Raw genomic sequence first — 20,676 nt, forward strand, 5'->3', positions numbered from 1 at the left:
GAATGACATACCATTCCATGAGCTGATCACACACCCCATAAAAACCCCTCCCTCACCCTGTCTTTATAAACTTTTCCCTGAAAGCCTTCGGGGAGTCCGGGTCTTTTAAGCACCAGCTGCCCTGGACTCCTAGCTTGGCACCTGCAATAAAGCTATTCTTTTCTACTTCACCCAAAACTCTGTCTCTGAGATTCAGTTTGGTGTCGGTGCACAGAGGCCAGGTTTCGGCATCAGACCTGGCCTGTTCCTCGCCATCACATGTTACTGCCTTCCTGACGCCGGAGCTGGCTGGGAAAAGCCTGGGGGAACGTCACTTAGGGATGCCGTAGAAGGAGCTCTCCATTTATGCCACACATATTTGGGGAGCACCTGCTCTGTGTGTGCCGGGTTCTGTGCTTACCTCTAGGGACACGGCCGAAAATGGGGTAGAGTCTCTGTCCTCGAGGGGAGGCACTCACGTGCATGACAAGCTGCACTGAGATGGGGTCTATGGAGGCTGGTTGATCACGGTCAAGGATCTCAGACTCAAATGTCTACACTCGCCAGGCGGAAAACAGAAGTGTCCTAGGCACAGGATGTAGGGAATGCGGGTCTGTGGCCGACTCCAGCGAGCATGCCCTCCTACAAGCTGAGCTGTCACCACTCAGCTCCTGCAAATTGTCAACAGGAGGAAATGCCTGTTCAGTGTTACCCTATCCTCTGATTTTTAAAAAACAGACCCTGGAAATTCAGTTTATGTGGATTTCCCACTTTAAAAAATATGGGGGCCAAGCGAAGCTCTTGAGACCCTTGTATCCTGTGGGCTGCCAGTGCATGCCATCTGGCTGGATTCAAAGCCTCTTCCAAGTTCTAGGGAAAGCCTCAGACCACTGTGATTCTTCTGCTGTGACCTTTCCCAAGTGCTTAATAGGAGAAATGTGAAGGGTTTGTAGCATGGATACAATTCAGTTCAGTTCCTGGTGCCAAAAATGGAATATGGTTAAAATAAGCAGTAATATCTAAGCATATCACATAAGCAAATTCATGGGGAATGTGGCATATGTGATTCTCTTTATTTAGATTTTTTAAGGTTACTTTTTAAATAGATTCGTATGTATTCAGAAAGTACAAAAAGTTAATACACTGAAAAGTCTCCCTCCTACTGACATCCCATAGCCTCCCAATTCCAGAGACAATCAATGTTATGCATATTCTTCCAGAGATACAAGTAAATTGTATATATATGTTTTTTGCTCTTTGTACACAAATGATAGACTCTATACTTTTCTGTGTTTTACTTTTTTTTCATTAATAGTACCCATAGGAGAATTTCCTTATCAGTGTGTATCAAGCTGCCTCATTCTTCTTGATGACTAGGGAGTATTTTATTGAACAACATACCATAATTTATCTAACCGGTCTCCCAATCGATGGGCATTGAAAGTTCCCAATGTTTCATTACATAAAAAATATTGCTTGAATGAAGAATCCTGTACATACACCATTTTGCACATGTAAATTCCTAGAAGCGTGGAATTGCTAGGTAAAAAGACAAGCACATTTGTAATTTTGATACTATTGTTATATTGCCCATCATAGAGGTTTTAAATCTGACTCCTACTCGCGATGTAGGATACTGCCTATTTCCCCACATCCTTTCCCAACATTGTACAGCTGACCCTTGAACAGCACGAGTTTGAACTGCACGGGTCCGCTTATGTGGTCCACTTTCAATAAATATATTGGAAAATTTTTTGGTATTTTGTGATGATTTGAAAAAGCTCTCAGATGAACCATGTAACCTAGAAATATTGAAAAAATTAAGACAAAGTTAAGCATGTCATGAATGAATAAAGTATATGTAGACATTAGTCTATCCTTACATAGGCATAAGGTGAGTGATATTTAATATGAAATTAAAGTGTTCATTTTCTGTGTTATAATTTTGGTTTCAAAGAATTACATTATCGTACAATACGCCTTTCTCGCTTGTATTGGAGAAACTGTGTATCAGCCTATCATCGCAGGTAAGTGGTGTTTAAAAAAATGTAACAATGTTTCCAATAATGTATTATGAATATGACTGTAATACTGTATGACATAAACATTTTATATCAGTTCATTCATTAGTGCATAGGCTAGGCTGCCATGAAGCAATTGTATTATCAATTACACTAGGCGACCATAAAGCAATCATATTGCTGCTTCTTCATTTTCAATGCTTGAGTCACTACATCTGTTAATAAATATGGACTTCTTTTTTACATTATCTTTTCATTTTTGATGTCTAGTGTTAGTAATACGTATAACATCTACAGTGTTTTGTATCATATAAGACAATGTTAATGTAGGTACTGACAATTTGTCTATAAACAGGTGATATAAGCTTACAGTATCGATAAATACAGTCTAGTACTGTAAATGTATTTTCTCTTCCTTTTGATTTTCTTCATAATATTTTCTTCTCTCTAGCTTACTTTATTGTAAGAATACAGTATGGAATACATATAACATACAAAATACGTGTTGATCACCTATTTATGTTATCCATAAGCTTCTGGTCAACAGCACGTTATTAGCAGTTAAGGTTTGGGGGAGTTGAAAGTTTCATGTGGATTTTGACTGCACAGGGTGTTGGCACCCCTCACCCCTGCATTGTTCAAGGGTCACCTGTATGCCGCCAAGCAGTCTGATATTTAACAATCTCAGTGGCTATTACTGCGGTGTTACTTTGCGCTTCTCTTATTAGGAAAGAGATTTGGCATAGGTTAATATATGTTGGAACTGTTTTTTTTCTTTCTGTCACTAAATTGTCTGTTCAAGTCCTTGGCCCATTTCTTCTGTTGAGGGACTGCTCTTACGGATTTGTTAGACCTCTTTATATATTCGGAAAATTAGCCCTTTATGAAGGAGTGAATATTTTCTCTAAGTTTGCTATTTTTTTGAAGTTTATGGTACTTCTTCAACATAGAAGTTTAAATTTTTATGAAGGCAAACTTTTTGTAATGGGTCCTGGATATTTGTGGTCAAATTTTAAAGACCTTCCTCACTATGAAAGGCTAAAGGTATCTCCCATAGTGTCTTCATTCTTTTAGTGTCTCTTTTTTGGTGCATTCTGGTCTTTGATTTCATTTGAATTGATCTCACTGGATATGGTGTGAGGTATAGATCCAACCTCATCTTTCTTTACAACTGGCTCCAGAGTTTTCCCAAAGCATGTATCGAATAGTTCATTTAGGAATCCCAGCTCCCTACCTCTGCATGTTTTCAGCTTCCTCAATGGTCTCAGGCAAAGTCTTCCCTTTGGTCTCTGGAAGCAATAACACCAGTCCTCCAGCAACCAGGCCAACGACAGCTGAAAACCAACAGACGCAAATCACATTCAGAACTGAACCATGCTGGCTCTATAATTAAAGCTCTCCTTATTTCTTTAAAAAAAGTGTGTGTTTTTTTGTGCTGATTTCCTATACTTAACAGATTCCTTTGCTATCTCTGACTGCCCTATTCCCCATCATAATATTTTGCCCATTCCAAACTCTGCTGGATTACAATTCCTTATAGGGAAATGAAATACTTAACATTTTGAGTCAAGGTTATTCTAGGCTAGAGGAAATTGCCATGATATTAAGATACTTTGGAGTCAGAAAATAACTCTGAAAAAGAACCGATGCTAAGAAAAGAAAGAATATAGCTCTGCCAATATAAAGCACTCGGTAATGAAAATGAGTCAGAAACTTGGATCATTACTAGCAAATAAAAGTAATGAATCCCGCATTATTTCATAACAGCATTAAATAGTATAGCCAGGCCTTTTATTGGATTTTTATTTATTTATTTTTGCTTTTTATTTTTTTTAATTGAAGTATAGTTGATGTACAATGTTGTGTTAGTTTCAGGTGTACAGCAAAGTGATTCATATATATATATATATATATATATATATATATATATATATATATATATAGTCTTTTTCAGATAGCTAGGCCTTTCTGTTCTGATTCAGGTATTGGATAAATTTCTCTTATTCCTTTTTTCCTTTGTCTCCAGCTGTAATTTTTTGCAGATGTTGGTGTTTTTGTTTCTCTAAATTCCCATTAAGATTTTAGGATTTATGGTTACATCTTTATATTTTTCCATCATTGAATGCAGGAAGTAGGATGTGGGTTCTTCACTAGCTGGGGGGTTTCAAAAAATGCCTGTTGGACTCCACTTTTTGCATGCTTAAAACTGGCAGAAATATGGGCCTCCATTGTGTAGTGGTTCAGGGCACCGGCTGTAGCTCTGAGCACCTGGGTCTAGTACTGACACCCTGAGTACTGGTCTCAGAGCCCTGGGAAGTTCTATGATCTCCTTGATACTCCAGACTCCCCAACAGAAAGTGGGGTGGTATCTCCACCACAAAGGCTTGTTTAGAGGCTGAAATGAATTCATATTTGTTAAGTGCTTAGAAGAGTGCCTGGCACATGGCATGAACTAAATAGTTAACCTCTCAAGATCTCCCCAAACCTTGAGAGATTCACTTGGTTGTAACTCATGCAAACAAGAGACATATTCAGCTGGCTTCGATTCTCTGAAGTGAGTGAACTGTGAAGAATATATTAGATAATCAAATTGTCATCCATTTAGTACTTTATATTTGCAGAGATAGGCCTAATTAACTAGGATATCACTTATCAATTTTTCCAGTGCTCTTTCAACCAGGATTTTCCAATGTGTTTATTTGTTGGTTTTCAGGCTTCTAGATGACCATTTCTGGCTATTTCAAGAGCACAATTGGCACACCATTATTGTGTGAAAAGAGAAAGAAAATGTGTAAAACTGTTAGTTTTGCTTCCTGCTAGCTATTAAAGGGTGGTGAGAGAAGGAAACTACCAACAAAATAAAATTGAGGATTGTCTTTGAGTTTACTTCAATGTTGAAATGCAGTTAAAATCCTTTATCTTTAGACGGAAAGGCAAGGTCCGAGGGAGGGTCTGGGTATGGGGGGATCCTCTGGGTCTGGACTTAGCAATTTTTTGGTTAAATGGTACTAAGAGAAACAAAATAGATACTAATGAAGTATCTATTTTCTACCCAGAAATGTCCCGCTGACTCATGCATCACTCACTGCCCACCTAAGGGAGTGGGCAAGATTGGGATGGAAGGAAGGATCCAGAGCATGTGAGGGAGCTTCCCCAAGATGGGAAGGGGGCTCTGGGGTCAGGTCCCTTGGCCAGAGCTGGGGGAGGAAAGAATCTGGGGCATGTGCCTCCCAGCAGGGCCAGCCACGCTGGTCATCTCAGGATAAAGAGCTCGTGTTCTATCAACCTGGGCCATCCTGTTATTAAGTTGGAACGCAGAGACATTCACTGGGTCTCTTTCAAGGGTGACTTCTAGCAAAGGTTTGGAGCTTTTCCTGGCAGATCTATGGCAGTAGAAAAATTCCCCTTCACAAATCCCTTGAGAAGAAGGGAATGAGCAGAGACACTTGTGTGTGACAACGCATGGCACTAAGAGGAGAACCGTCCACTATCCCCCTGCTGTGCACCCGAGCTGGGCTTTCCCTTCCTCTCCCCAGATTAAGTCTTGTATGCCCATGGGGAAAAGTGTCACATTTCTGTCAAATTAAAAGAAAGACTCAGGGACTTCCCTGGTGGCGCAGTGGTTAAGAATCCCCCTGCCAATGCAGGGGACACGGGTTCGAGCCCTGGTCCGGGAAGATCCCACATGCCACAGAGCAACTAAGCCTGTGCGCCGCAACTACTGAGCCTGCGCTCTAGAGCCCACGAGCCACAACTACTGAGCCCACGTGCCACAACTACTGAAGCCCGCACACCTAGAGCCCGTGCTCTGCAACGAGAGAAGCCACTGCAATGAGAAGCCCGCGCACCGCAACGAAGAGTAGCCCCCGCTCACCGCAACTAGAGAAAGACTGCCTGCAGCAACGAAGACCCAACGCAGCCAAAATTAAGTAAATAAATAAATAAAGACTCAGAATGCGTCTGAAAGAAGATTGAAATGTGTCCACCAAGACCTTGGGGCTAACACTGACAAGGTGAGTGTTAACGTGTATGGCTCTGGAGCTGTGTCTGCGTGGACGCACAGAAGGAGGGGACCTGTCCCTCCGTCTACCGCTGTGGGGAAAGACGATGGGAATGCCCAGGATTCCCAGCCCCTTTCACGGTCTGCAGACTCGCGTTCAGCATGTGCTGATAACTAGGTTTGTCCCTTCCCTTCTCTCCTGTGGGCTGGTCAGGGAGAGGCAGGCTCAGTGTCTGTACATCCTTCAGGGTCAGAGGGAAGAGCTGTGCCCATGCTCCTTAAATCTAATTGCCGAGGAATCTGAGGACCGGGGTGCCCAGCACGCACACAGGTGTTCCTGTTATTCTAATGCATTTTCTTGGTCTTTGTTTCCCCTGGGTTTTGAAATTGCCCTTTGCAAAATTTTAACTGCCTTTTTTGAAATAACAAAGTAAAAGCGTTTGTATTTTTCTACATCTGGGCATAGAGGAGGCAGAAAGAGTGAGCTCTTGGACAAAGGGGTGGAAATCAGTGAGGAGAGAAGGGTCTTCTTCAGGGGAAACTCCACCTCACTCTCCCTTGACTTTGCACCTCTATGGGCATAAGTCCTCGTGGGCTCCCAGACTTGAGTGCTGGCAGCTGCTAATACCATTAGTAATATTAGTATTACTACACTACTGGTAGTACCAATGACTAGTCATACTTAGTAGTCACTTGCAAACATAGCACTTGTTTCGAGGTAGAAACATGGAGGCCCCTTAAAAATAGGTTTTCATTCAAAGACATCTCTGAGATTTCTTACCGAAAACCACCAGTGGAAGCTCATGCCAGATGCTGGTGAGCCGGTAGACCAGGAACGGCGTGATGATGCCCCCGATGTCACACATGGAAGAGCAGACGAGGACCCCAAGGTTCCTGAAACACAGGACACGGATGCATCCTTTGACTTATCAAAGGACAGTGGTTATCTCCCACCCCCACCCCCCAGATAAATACTCCCCCAAATCATTAAAATGTGTGTGTGAACTGAAAGTGTACATGTTATTGTCAATGCACATAAATGATTCATGGTACATAATTCCATTCATATTCTCTTGTACTTGTTTGTTTGTTTGTTTGTTTTTTGCGGTACGCGGGCCTCTCACTGTTGTGGCCTCTCCCGGCTCCGGTCGCGCAGGCTCAGTGGCCATGGCTCACGGGCCCAGCCGCTCCGCGGCATGTGGGATCTTCCCGGACCGGGGCAGGAACCCGTGTCCCCTGCATAGGCAGGCGGACTCTCAACCGCTGCGCCACCAGGGAAGCCCATGTTGTATTTGTTTTATATGAACTTTCTTGAAGATTTTTAATTAGTGTTGGGGACAATTTTCATGTTTTACTTTCATCACTGTCTCTCCTGCTCTGTTCTATGGTCCTGCTTGGGCTACTCTCCCTCCTGTTGACATTTGGTCATCCGTCTCTGGCAATCCAATAGCTTCTGTTCTCATCACATGGTTTCTGTGTTTTAACCTATCCTGTAAGTGTGAGGTGTGACCTGCATACTGCCTTGAAATGGTGTCAACCTCTCTTACCCTGCATTTTGAAAGGTAAGCTGCCTCCCTAGAGATGATCATACTAAGTAAGTCAGAAAGAGGAAGATAAATACCATATGACATCACTTATACGTGGAATCTAAAATACGACACAAATCAACTTATCTACAAAACAGAAAAAGACTCGCAGACATAGAGAACAGACTTGTAGTTGCCAAGGGGGAGGGGGTGGCAGGATAGGGCTGGATTGGGAGTTTGGGATTAGCAGATGCAAGCTAGTATATATAGGATGGAGAAACAACAAGGTCCTACTGTATAGCACAGGGACACAGGGAACTAGATTCAATATCCTGTGATAAACCATAAAGGAAAAGAATATGAAAAAGAATGTGTGTATGTATATATATATATATATATATATATATATATATATATATATATATAATGACTGAATCACTTTGTTGTACAGCAGAAGTTAACACAACATTGTAAATCAACTGTACTTCAATAAAATAAATTGAAGAAAAAAGTACGGTGTCCTCTGCCGGCACCTGTGGTCGTTCTCACCAGTAAACAAATGTCCCAGCTGCTTTCTTCATGCTGAAGGAAATGTGCTCACCTGATGCATGTGGGGTACAGTTCCGCATTGACCAGGCAGACCATTTCATAGGCCATTGTAATCCCCATTCTACCCAAGCATACGACGGTGACTCTTAGCCAGCGTAGATCTGAAGGGGAAAGCACACCGCTGACACATGCTGCGCTCACTCCCTGGTCTCCCAACAGTGCCCCAGGGGCGTTTGCAAGGAGAAAATGCCCCCTCCAGAATGAGACAAGAATGCACAATCGGTTCTTCTATAGACTCAGGACAATTCAGCAGAAGTCCCCATGTCTGTTTGTTTTAGCCTCAGACACAATTCTGATGCTCTCTTCACTTTAGATCCCAGTCATTAATGACAACACAATTATACCAGCTTCCAAAGTTGCACCAACTTCAGTCTATAGAAGTCACCCAAAAGAAATAGCATACACCCCCCCAAAATAGCATTTTTCTCTCTGTGGTCTTCTAACCCCTGCTCTGGACCAGCTCAATGGCCTGTGGCATGGGTCCTCCTAGCCTCTCTTGTTATATTACATCAAAGAACCATTGGGTGTTATTATATTACATCAGGCAACCACTGGGTGCCACTGTTCTTAAAGGCAGAGTTGCCACAAGAGTTCACTCAGGAAGGTCCCAGATATTTTGTTCATTCTTTCCAAATTGACTTGGATGTTAAATGACAGGGTCTTTCTCTCAAAGGGCTGTAATATCCCCTCTTCTCAGGGCCTTGGAAGACAAGACCCCAGCTTGGCCTGACACTTACCCTCAGGGATAAAAACCGAGGCCAAACAGGCTGCCCCTGCCACCATATTTGATGCCGCCCATGGATGACGGCGACCCACGCGGTCAATCGTGACGAGGATGATAAGGGCGGCCGGGAATTCGACCAGGGCAGAGTAGAGGAAGTCCAGGTAGATGTTGCTCCCGGCGAGGCCCATGTACATGATGAGACCCTGGTAGAGGACAGAGCTCGTGAACCTGAGCAAAGAGGAGAGCTCAGGTCAAGCCGGGCGCCAGGAGCAGGTCCCTGAAAGGTTGATCGTAGGTCACCTGTTTTTGTCCTCTTATTATTGCTTTTCCCTCTCTTCCATTGCTTTAACACCATCTGACCCACTGCGGGGGCTGGCTGTGACCCCAGAACCAGGAAAGGGGGAGAATTAGGCTAACATTCCTTGACCAAATTGAAAGGCAAGAAGAAATGTCTTACTAGAGTGATTTATTTAGTAAACTGTATCGAGCTCTTAGTGGTTGTTAATTATTTTTTTCTCTTTGTGGCCTTCTAATGCAGTCGAAATCGCAGGGATTGACTACTTAATCCAAATATTAGGAACCCAGGAGACCAAATGGGTACCAAATTCCCAAATGGGTACAGGCCCACTTTGGATGATACATCTTCTGACGTGATACAGCAACATTTTGATCTAGTTTTGTTGGCTAAAAATGTTCGTTGTCTGTAATGGAAAATATGAGGATGATTAGCAAGAATCACAATTACTCAGAAAAAGAAAGGATAATGCAGCCAAATTTCCCTGATGCGTTTTACATGCAATACTGTGAAGGTTGCTAGATTAATTCCTGATGAGCTTAGCTTTTGTCAGTGACCGTGACGCTTCCTTTAGCTGATGTGAGTCGTCCCAGCGATGCCGCCCGGTGGAGGGAAGCCTGCTGCAGCAAAGGAGGCTGTTGCAGGGCCCACGGCACAGGGCTCTGGGGCAGCCTGCAGGCGGTGAGGACGCTCAGGCTTGCTATTGGATTGTGGAGCCAGTGGATTATTCCTGTGGTTTATTTTATTTTTATTTTTTTTTAATTTTTGAACTTTGTTTTATTTTTTTATACAGCAGGTTCTTATGAGTTATCCATTTTATACATATTAGTGTATATATGTCAATCCCAATCTCCCAATTCATCACACCACCACCACCCCCTGCCACTTTCCCCCCTTGATATCCATACATTTGTCCTCTACATCTGTGTCTCTATTTCTGCCCTGCAAACCGGTTCATCTGTTCCTGTGGTTTATTCTTGTTCGGGAAGTTTACTCATTTATTTTCTCCAGGTAGAAAAGAAAATTAAAAGGTCTTGTACAATCAGGAGAGATGTACACTCATCATCAATTAATCTACACCACAAGGACCTACTGTATAGCACAGGGAACTGTACTCAATATTTTGTAATAACCTATAAGGGAAGAGAATCTGAAGAATATATACATGTACATATATACACACATATATATACACACATATATATACACACATATATATACACACATATATATATCTGAATTGCTGTGCTGTACACCTGAAACTAACACGATATTGTAAATCAATTATACTTCAATTGAAAAAAATTAATCTATACCAATAGTTCTCAGTTTGGCTATATATTAGAATCACCTGGAGGATTTTGAAAGTATTGGTTCCTGGGCCCTTCCCTCGACCAATTAAATCCATATCCTTGTCGGGGAGGGGTCTGGCCTTGGCATTTTACTATCTCCCAGGTGATTCTTAAGGGAAAGCCAAGGTTGAGAATGTAGTGATCTATGCGTTGGGACTGTAAGCCGATTTCAACATCCGCCTGAGAAAAATGATTTCAGGAAAACCACCTATAAATGAGACTACTTGCAAACCACTGTTGATGCTAACTAGACCCAGGCTGTGTTTTTTTTTTTTGCGGTACGCGGGCCTCTCACTGCTGTGGCCTCTCCCGTTGCGGAGCACAGGCTCCTGACGCGCAGGCTCAGCGGCCATGGCTCACGGGCCCAGCCGCCCCGCGGCATGTGGGATCTTCCCGGACCGGGGCACGAACCCGCGTCCCCTGCATCGGCAGGCGGACTCTCAATCACTGCGCCACCAGGGAAGCCCCCAGGCTATGTTTTGAAGGTACTCTTGGTCCCTCCCTTTATGTGGATGATTCAGATTAAAAGAATTTGGAGGGATTTTAAAGTGAAAAATAATCTTTACCAGTTGTACATCAAGATCAAAGTGTGTTTCCTTATCTGAGGGGTTCTGACCAAGTCGAGAAATGAAGGATTCAACTTCTCGCCAACTTCCTCATCAGATCCGAGGCTCTAAGAATAGAAGAAATAGGAACAGCTTTGTATATTTCATGATGGTGTCCCAGGGTCATCCAGGGAACATAATGCCTTACACTTGCTGAGTGCTTTTAACGTGCCCAGGACTAGCTAAGCCCTCCACGCACATTAGCTTGTTTAATCATTACAACTACCCTACAAGTTAGGTCTACGTTTTTCACCCCATTTCACAGAAGAGGAAGCTGGGCTACAGAGAAGTGAGGTAACTCAGGCACGTATATAAAGGGATACTACTGGCAAAGCGGGTGGAGTAAAATCAAGGCCCAGCCCAGTGGCCCTGAGGGCTGAGGGCATTGACACGCCCTCTCTGCACACCTGGGCTGGTGTGTGGCCCAAAGGTCAGGAGAGTGATCTGGGACCCTGGCACTCAGTCCAGCAATGGAATCACCAGGAGCTCGTTAGAATGAAAGATCTCAGGCCCCAGCCCAGACAGATGGAACCTGAATCTGCATGTTCACAAGGTCCCCAGGTGATCCCGTGCACAGAATTGAGAAGCCCTACTCTAGGTGACACAGTAGGTGGTGGAGGGGACATTTCATCTCCAGGGTTCAGGAAGCAGAACCTTGTGAGACCCACTCCCCTCTGTCTCCTTCCTGGAGCAACACGTGATGTTGTGTGAAAGACCCAGGAAGAAGGGGAAGAAGTCTCCAGGAGACCAGCAGTGACCAGACTTACCACCCTCACGTGAACTCTGACCTTGAGCGAGACAGTGACCCACATGTGCCTTATTCCCTGGCCAGTTTCTGAGAGGATCTGAAATCCAAGAATCAGTGCTATGCCTGTCATTCTTGGGAAAAAATACGTATTCCAAACACCCAGAAACCAGAGAGGAAATGAAGAAAAAAGAGCTCTGAGCCCCCACATCCTCACTCTAAATGCCACGTCAATCTCAAATTCTTACAGGTCACTCATCTTAGAGCCTCATCAGAAATGACTTACTCTTATTTCAGTATAAATTCCTAATAAGCTTGATATTCTCTTTTCCAAGTCTTGTCAGATGGAAAGGTTTAAATTAAAGGTGATAAGGTCCGCTAAAGGCGAAACACTAAATGCAGAGAAAATGAACACTTCAGTCATTTGTTCTATTCAGGAAGGCAGGGGTTGCTTAAAATATTTTGGGATAACTTCTATCCAAAATTTTAAAAATTCTAAGAAATTATTTGTGTTTGAAGAATCTTCCCTCTGGGGAAAACCTCCCTCCCTGAGGATGTTGATGGACACACAGGCAAACAAGACTTCAAGTACCGGGGCCTAAGGGGCAACATGGTCGAGAGATGAACAAGATAGAAGCTCCTCATCGGACTTTTAAAAGACTTTTGGCTTCCTTTAGTTTTGTTTTCCATCTGCTTAAAATATTCTACCAGGGAACCACAAATCCTAGTACAACAGAAATGTCCCGTTGCACAAGGTGGGTGGGCTGCTTCCGCCACTCCCCGTTGAGACAATGCACGGTTTTCCCAAATCTTCCTTTTCACTGTTCCCTGATTTGATACCTCAGCTGCTGGCTCACCTGAAGAGAGGTAGGCAGAGATTTTCCATTTTTCTTTGCTATGTGCTTAATGATTTTCATGGCTTTAGCGTCTTTGTTCTGGGAGATCAACCACCTAGGAGACTCAGGTACGCACCTAGGGCACAGAAAAAGTGTCATCAATGCTGTTAAGTGGAGGGAAAATCTTACTGAACACCCACCCCCAGGGGTCATAGCAGATTTCTGTGAGGGATCGTACACAGTGAGGTTTGGTTGGATCTACAAAGGAAATAAAACTGTGCAGGGGCTACACAGCAAAGGGAACCATCCACAAAATGAAAAAGCAGCCTACTGAATGGGAGAGAATATTTGCAAACCATGTATCTGATAGAGGGTTAATATCCAAAATATATAAAGAACTCATGCAATCCAATAGCAGAAAACCAAGCAATTCAATTTAAAAATGGGCAGAGTATCTGAACAGACATTTTTCCAAAGAAGACATACAGATGGCCAACAAACACATGAAAAGATGCTCAACATCACTAATCATCAGGGAAAAGCAAATCAAAACTACAAGATATCACCTCACACCTGTCCGAATGGCTGTTATCAAAAAGACAAGAAGTAAGTGTTGGCAAGGATGTAGAGAAAAGGGAATCCTCGTGCACTATTGGTGGGAACGTAAATGGGTGTGGCCACTACGGAGAACAGTATGGAGGTTCCCTAAAAAAATTAGAACTACTGTATGATCCAGAAATCCCACTTCTGAATATTTATCTGAAGAAAACAGAACACCCCAAATACCTATTTTCTACTCTTCTGTGGAGCTTGTAGAATTGTAAGAAAATTAAATTTGACTCTATTGAGTGAAAGTGGCAAGAAGTGCTTCAGAAATAGTCAGAACGTGGATAATAGGTGGGCCTTCTGTGTCATGCTAAAGCACTAGGTCTTTATTCTGAAGGGAATCAAACTACTGAAAGACGTTTAAGCAGGAGAGTAACGGGGTGGGCCTGGAGTTTTACAATGCGGCGTGAAACATGGATTAGAGGATGGGAAAGCTGATGCCAAAGAGACCAGTTATGAGTCTACCCAGAAATCCAGGCAAGACATAATGGATTCCTAATGAGAACAGGGGAAAAGAGGGATGGTTTCAGAGACATAAAGGGGGTAGAAAGGATATAGGGATGAAACTAAGGATCACTCTCAGAGTTTTAATGGCTTTTGGAGGAGAAATAGGCTTCCTGGGAATGGTTGAGATGTTTAATTCTTAGACAAGACAGCTATGGGAAGAACAGGTAGATATGTCCAGGAGCTAAATAGGTGGGTTTTTTCATAGGAGAGAGATTTGGTTGATAATCTAGCATCCCTCTTGCTTTTATCTCAGGTAAGCTTGCATTAGGAGTTTCTGATAGTTTCTTCTGTTTTTACTGTGTTCCATGTTTCCCTTGGGCAGGGGTGACAAACATATTTCACTTGCCCTGGTAACTCTGATTGATTGGTATGGTCTCTCTGGGGTTCCATGTTGGCCTTATCTGGGATAAAGACTGCTGTGATTGATTGGGGATGTCTGCTTTGGGCATGGTATTGGAAGTGGTGACAGAAGTGCCATACTTCTCCTTCTCTATCCTGAAGTTTCTTCTGAGGAGGGGCAGAATCAGAACAATAGTATTGTCAGTCTCTTTAAAGGGTATCATGGCTACTGGAAGCTACTTTAAACACCACAAAAATAAAGTGAAAAATGTGAGATCCAAGTCATAAAACTCTTAAGTTCAAAGTGAAAGAACATCTGATTTCCAGAGGGGAAGACAGATTAAAGCTTATGATTTTTATCCCTGAAACACGGACCTGGGTTTCCTGTGAAACAGAAGAGTGAAGGATATCTTAGATTCGAAGGATGGTGTGCATTGGGGAAGACAATCTTTTTAGCTAGATAAAATATTTCAGTCTATCTCCTCTTGGTTCCACAGGGACTTACCAGTAATAGAGCAAGAAGCAGAAGTTGGGCAGAGTCACTGTGAACTGCAGCCACCTCCAGTGCGGAAGTACGTATGCCACCCCAGCAAGCACCAGGAGCCCAACCGTAAAGGCCACTTGGTAAAGAATCCCCACTGTTCTCCGGTAGCTCAGCCCAACAAATTCTGTAACTGCAGAGACAACCCAAAGGGTCAACGCAAGTCAGTACAACAGGGAGTTGGCTGTCTAACTATGGGGAAACTAGAATGCCAACACAAAAAGTAGTCCAAGTTCTAGAATTTTCTATACAGCTCTCTGAAAACTTTTAAATGTCTTTGGGACCTATTTTGTTATGATTACTGCTGTTGTGTTAATTAATGTAAAATCTTATAATCCCATATTACATGGGTAAACATTGACTTTAGAGCATAGATGATTTTCACGTAAATGAATAGCTCAATATAACTTGCCCTCTTACATGAGTTAAACATTTTCTTGGCAATCCTGTTAATGTGTTTAAATGGCTTGGAAACCTGGTGGTGGGGTTCCAAGCTGACTGGAGTCAGCTAGTACTGGCTTGCAAGAACTGATTTTTAAATTTTCAGGAATTTTGCAAGCTGGTTTTTAACCCATTGGTATCTTAAAAGCAGTCATGGTGGGAGTATTTACAACTTAGAAATTGGAAAACACTATGAATCAGGCTTTTTATTTTCCAGGAGCTGGTGTATGAGCATAACACGGCACGTGGTATAGTAAACAGCCTTATCCGATCCCATGACTACAGCATGGCAGGAGTATGAAGTCTGGGATACACGGATTTACAAAATAGTCATTTTTATATTACAGACATTCTAGAATTGAGATTCTAGATATTCCATGAACCACAGAGTTTTGCTTTAAATGTTTGGTAATCATGTGAAAGACTTCAACTATTTGTAAACCAAATAGAAGTGCACTCGAAAATTATTTCTATAAATCACTGTGAATTATCCAAAAGCATTTTAAAAAAGACAGACAAAATTATGTACATGCTTAATAAATAGAAATGTCTGTCTTTCAAAGTGGTTGGGGTCATGGATGAGGTCTTGGGGTAGCAGGTAGAAAGAGGGTGAATGACAGGTGCACCTTAAGGACATCCAGAGGGACTGGAGAAGAAATTAATGGGAGGATGAAACTTAAATTCAAATTTCTCCATGTCACGTGTATGAGAAACCAAATTTCTCATCGAATAACTGCGTACATTAACTCCTTTGTTGCCCAGACATAGATCAGGTGACGACCATGACAGGCACCTGAGAGTGTTAGGCACCATCTCCTCTTCATCTCATAGAATCCCCCAAATTAATTTTACTGGGTCAAATTTTAAGCACACATATTCTAGTTCTCCTGTGCGAAATGAAAGGTTGATTAATATTCTTTTAATTTCAGTGTCCATTTCCCTTGGTGTGGTTGCTATTTGAATGTAGCAGAAGGGCAAGCAACGATGGAATGAATTCCCAAGATCTAATTATGGTGGTAATTCTCCTTAATATTAATTTACAGATGCTCTGCTGTTATAATTCAAATATTCTCTTATAATCCATGGAGCTTAAGCATAACCCTGGTTCCTAATGAGTAGGATGTAAATGATATTCCTGGTCCTACAAATGGCTCGCTGAGGAACCGGGATTGACCACAGTACTTCTATCCTTGGTTTCCTTGCATATACATCGAGGATAACTGTGGTTTGCTAGAATGGATGTACCCAAATTAATAAAGCCCCTTATAAATCTAATATATTCTCATCAATGAATTTTCTCTCTGTAAAGCCTGGTGGGCTAGATTTCCTCTCTACGGTACACCCCAGGGCACAGAAAACAAAAATTCCTGAAGAGTTATATAAGAGTTTGGATGGCATGATGTTTACTCTCATTCCTGCTTCATTGTTTTCTTTCTAGGAGGAATGCAGAATGAGTTTACTGAAAAGATTTCAGGAATTCTTTTGATACAGAAAAAAAATCTTTCAACATTGTCTTGAAGCTGAGTCCATTTCCCTGGGCAGCTACCCTCACGTGACTGACTATGTTTTGCCAGCAGTGTCCCCCACAGCTAGAATCACAAGCGTTCTTACTCAGGATGTACCCTATTAACCAGCCTGCCTTGCTGACCAGTCCTTGGATCAAGCGAAAAATTAGCATCCATGTATAGTTTGGGGAAATAGCCATGAGAACTCCAGATGAAGCATTTATGAGGATTGTAATCAAGAGGCAGAGCTTACGACCAAACCTGCAAGGAGAAAACAAACAGAGGGAATGGAATTAGATTAGATTCATGAGGGTTGTAGAAAATTCACGAAGTGATGGAACTCTAAACTAAAGTGGAGGTTATCTCTGAATGATGGACATTCAGGAGGTACAGACGGATACCCACCAAGAGAATCCCTGGCTTCAGGTAAGTTCCATCAGGACTTTGCACCAGGACACTATGTATAAACTTGAAGCCCAGTGAGGCCCATTCACCCTGGGCTGAAGCACCTCTCAGCCCCCCACTGTGGAGGGTACGTGGAGAGGGGGTGATTCTTCAGGCCACCTAGCGCTGAATGCCCCAAGGGCCCGTCTAGGGCTTCTGTCTTCACATGAGCTGGGCCTTTGCACCAACAGTCTCAGCTAGCTGCCCACTGAGGAGCTTTTGCTTTAGAAAAAACAAAATTCCGTGTTCAATGTATTTCCCCATCCATTTTCAACACTGCCTTTGGACTTCATGGTATTTGTGTGTCTCCATGGCAACGGTCTTTTGTGTGGCGCTGTCATCATCTCACCTGTTGCCATCCCATAGGCCTTTGCCATGGAATACCTTAGCAGGATTGCTCCCGCACATTTTATTTGAGACTTGGGTCCCATCGGTTTAGGGACCTGGAGAGTGTGTCAGTGCACAGAGTAGACGGAAACGTGGGAACCTGGGTTTAACCTTGGCCTTACCGCTGACTGGGATGTCGGGCGAGTTACGCGGCCTTTCTGTTTCTTCATCTGGAGAAGAGTATCTGACCCAGCCTGACCAGGGGATTCAGTGCGGTATTACACCTAAAGAGCTTCGCACCCAGCCCTCCTCCCTCCCTCCCTCCCTCCCTCCCTTGGCGAAGCTGCCTCTCAGAAAGCTGACTTGAAGTTCAGTCTCTTTTTTCCACATTTCATCATGTCCTCTTGGTTTTGTTCTAAAAGACGCCCTAACTAGCTGTTAGTGGATATTTTAAAAATTCTTCATGCAAAGCGATGTTTTCTTTCATTTTTGTGTATCCACTTCAAACTGCAGGTCAGTAGCGCTGCCACGTCATCAGCAGCGCACGTTTGATGCGGCTGGACATTTGTTAATTGCCGCTCTTCCTTTAGGCAATTTGTGCTCTAGTGACCATTTCAATGCTAACTGACCACTTGAAAAGAATCCCCAACATTGTTAACAATTACTTGGGATTATTAATGCTCTAAATCTGAAATTTAAAGATCAAGCCGTCTCATTAATAATTAATGGAAACTGCTAAACTTCTTAAAACCCTGTTTTGACCACATCATTGTAAAATTCTCAGTCAGTGGTTCCCCACTGTAAACATGTACCCCCTGGACTTTTATCCACAGCCTTCCAAAGTCATATCAGCACAATGTTTTAGCCTTTCTTCCTGAACCTCTCCCTTTACCCTCAAAGAATTTATAAGTATGTGCTGAAGTGATAATTCTTCAACTTCCAAAGTTGACTCAGTCAAATCCCAAAGCACCATAATCATGCTCCAGTATATGGACAAAATCCCATGGTGGATGAGAGGGAACATTCACCATCTGAAACTCAGTGCGTGGAAGCCTTCAGAGAATCAAATCTACCAATGCAGAGCAGCTTCACTAGGGGACATGTTCACATAAAGACACAATGCTATTAAAACAATAAGGCAGGGACTTCCCTGGTGACGCAGTGGTTAAGAATTCGCTTGCCAATGCAGGGGACACGGGTTCGAACCCTGGTCCGGGAAGATCCCACACGTGAGGAGCAACTAAGCCCATGCATCACAACTACTGAGCCTGTGCTCTAGAGCCCGCAAGCCACAACTACTGAGCCCGTGTGCCACAACTACTGAAGCCCGCACACCTAGAGCCCGTGCTCCGCAACAAGAGAAGCCACCGCAATGAGAAGCCCGTGCACCACAACCAAGAGTAGCCCCCGCTTGCCCCAACTAGAGAAAGCCTGTGCGCAGCAACAAAGACCCAACACAGCCAAAAATAAATAAATTAATTAATTAAATTAAATTAAATAAAAAACACACTGAGGCAGGGCTGGAAGAAATTTTGGAGATTAGGGAGAGTGGTTCGAGAACCTTCCCCCCCTTCCTACCCTCCCACAACAGAACCACTTAAGTGGTTAAATGAAAGACGAAGAGCAAATAAAAGAGAATGGGGTGAACTCCAGGACTGCTGGCTTCAGAAGTCCTTTAGCTACCTGCTACTGAGACTGAGGTCTGGGGCTAACAGCATCACCGTCGAGTGGTTAGAAATGCAGACTCTCAGGCCCACTCCAGACCCACTGGATCAGAATCATAATTCTAACAAAACCCCCAGGTGGTTACTATGGACGTTACCATTTGGGAAGCACTGCTTTCATTTCACTGAGCCTCCGTTTCCTCATCTGCAAATGGGATGATCAACTCTCCTTTCAAAGGCTGTTATGATCCTAAGTGAAATGTAACACACAGGGATGCCCAGTAAAATGACTGGCGCATAGTAGGTAGGGGAGAGCTAGTTTTGAAAGATTCCACAGAGTTGAGTAAGTTTGACTGCGACCCGCCGGGACTTTGATTCTGCCTTGATCTTGTTCCACTGTGAAATCTGGGCAGTGCAGTGCTGGCTCCTGCGAGCTGATTGATAGACTTTCAGAAAATTTGTGAGCTGACTGTTAAACACAGCCATTATTAAAAATGAAAGTACACACTTACAATAAAGTAAATTATGTTAAAAGCACGTGTAATAAATATGCAAAACTTATCTCTTCCTAACTATTTTACTGTGTTTGACCATTGTCTGTGCTCAGGAAGTTTTTTATGTCTATCTGTTGCAGTTGTATGGTGGAAATACCATAGAATGGTGCATCTTTCTAGCCAACTCTGTGTTCCGTGACCTCACTTCGGTAGCTTGAAATGGACCACCGTGGGAGCCTTGACAACATGGAGATCAACAAACCCTGCAAACTGAGGCTTTTTCCTTCAGAGAGTCAGTTGTTAAACATTTACAAGCCTGACACTAAATTACTGACCATTAGAGTAAAAAAACCTTGAATTGGTGAGAGATTACTTTTCTGGAGTCAGGTGATTCTGAAAATCATTCTTTAGGAGGTTTGAATGATGAAACAAATTAGACATCTTACAGAAGGTTTACTTTCAAAATCTCTAGCATATATCCCCCGTCTCTCCCTCCTTCTGCTTGCAAAGGTGACCTTCTGAAAGTTGACTTGGTGTAAGGCTCGGTATTCTTATTATAACCTGCTCATAATGTGCTCCTGGCTTTCTTCTAAAAGACACCTTCATCAGCTGTTAGGTCATATTGTTACAGGAGAGAACCAGGTCTGACTACATGTTGGATCTGTTTCTTCTACTTTAACCTTTGCTTTCTGCTGTTTTTGTCCACTAAAAGGATACTGTCTCTACATAATGGCCTGCCTCAGGGAACCCCGCCCCTCTGCCTGAATGTTAAACCGAAGTGCCTTTGTTCAGGGAAACATCCGGACCCTGTCCACCTGCCGATGGCTGCAAGGAAGAAGAAATGAACACATCCCCTCCCTGAGGCTGGCCATTCCAGGGGACATTTGCAAAACTTATGGTGTTTTTACTTTACTTCCCCATCTCCTCCCCCTCTCTGTTCTATAAAAGAAACTGGCATCCAAACCCCGATAAGATGCTTATTCTGGGGACCCTAGCCCGCCATCTTCTCGGTCTGCTGGCTTTCCGAATGAAGTCGTGTTCCTTGTCTCAGCACTTTGTCTCCGATTTATTGGCCTGTCAAGTGGCAAGCAGAGTGAGCTTGGGCTCAGTAACAAT

The 20,676-nt window shown here is 43.1% G+C and overlaps 1 protein-coding gene across 1 annotated transcript in view; it reads right to left on the minus strand.

Annotated features, from left to right (window-relative positions):
• Positions 1-20,676, minus strand: part of SLC22A2 (solute carrier family 22 member 2) — a gene marked incomplete at both ends in the record, with an annotated part of 30,288 nt that overhangs the window by 5,078 nt on the left and 4,534 nt on the right. Inside the window, 8 exons of the mRNA XM_082668814.1 lie at positions 3,235-3,334; positions 6,782-6,894; positions 8,128-8,236; positions 8,873-9,087; positions 11,073-11,179; positions 12,714-12,828; positions 14,650-14,818; positions 16,738-16,892. Coding sequence (XP_082524940.1) covers positions 3,235-3,334; positions 6,782-6,894; positions 8,128-8,236; positions 8,873-9,087; positions 11,073-11,179; positions 12,714-12,828; positions 14,650-14,818; positions 16,738-16,892 — 1,083 coding nt within the window. The remainder of the gene's footprint in view (positions 1-3,234; positions 3,335-6,781; positions 6,895-8,127; positions 8,237-8,872; positions 9,088-11,072; positions 11,180-12,713; positions 12,829-14,649; positions 14,819-16,737; positions 16,893-20,676) is intronic.

Source organism: Grampus griseus (genome assembly GCF_964374135.1).
Source record: "Grampus griseus genome assembly, chromosome: 13".
NCBI classification, from domain to species: Eukaryota; Metazoa; Chordata; class Mammalia; order Artiodactyla; family Delphinidae; genus Grampus; species Grampus griseus.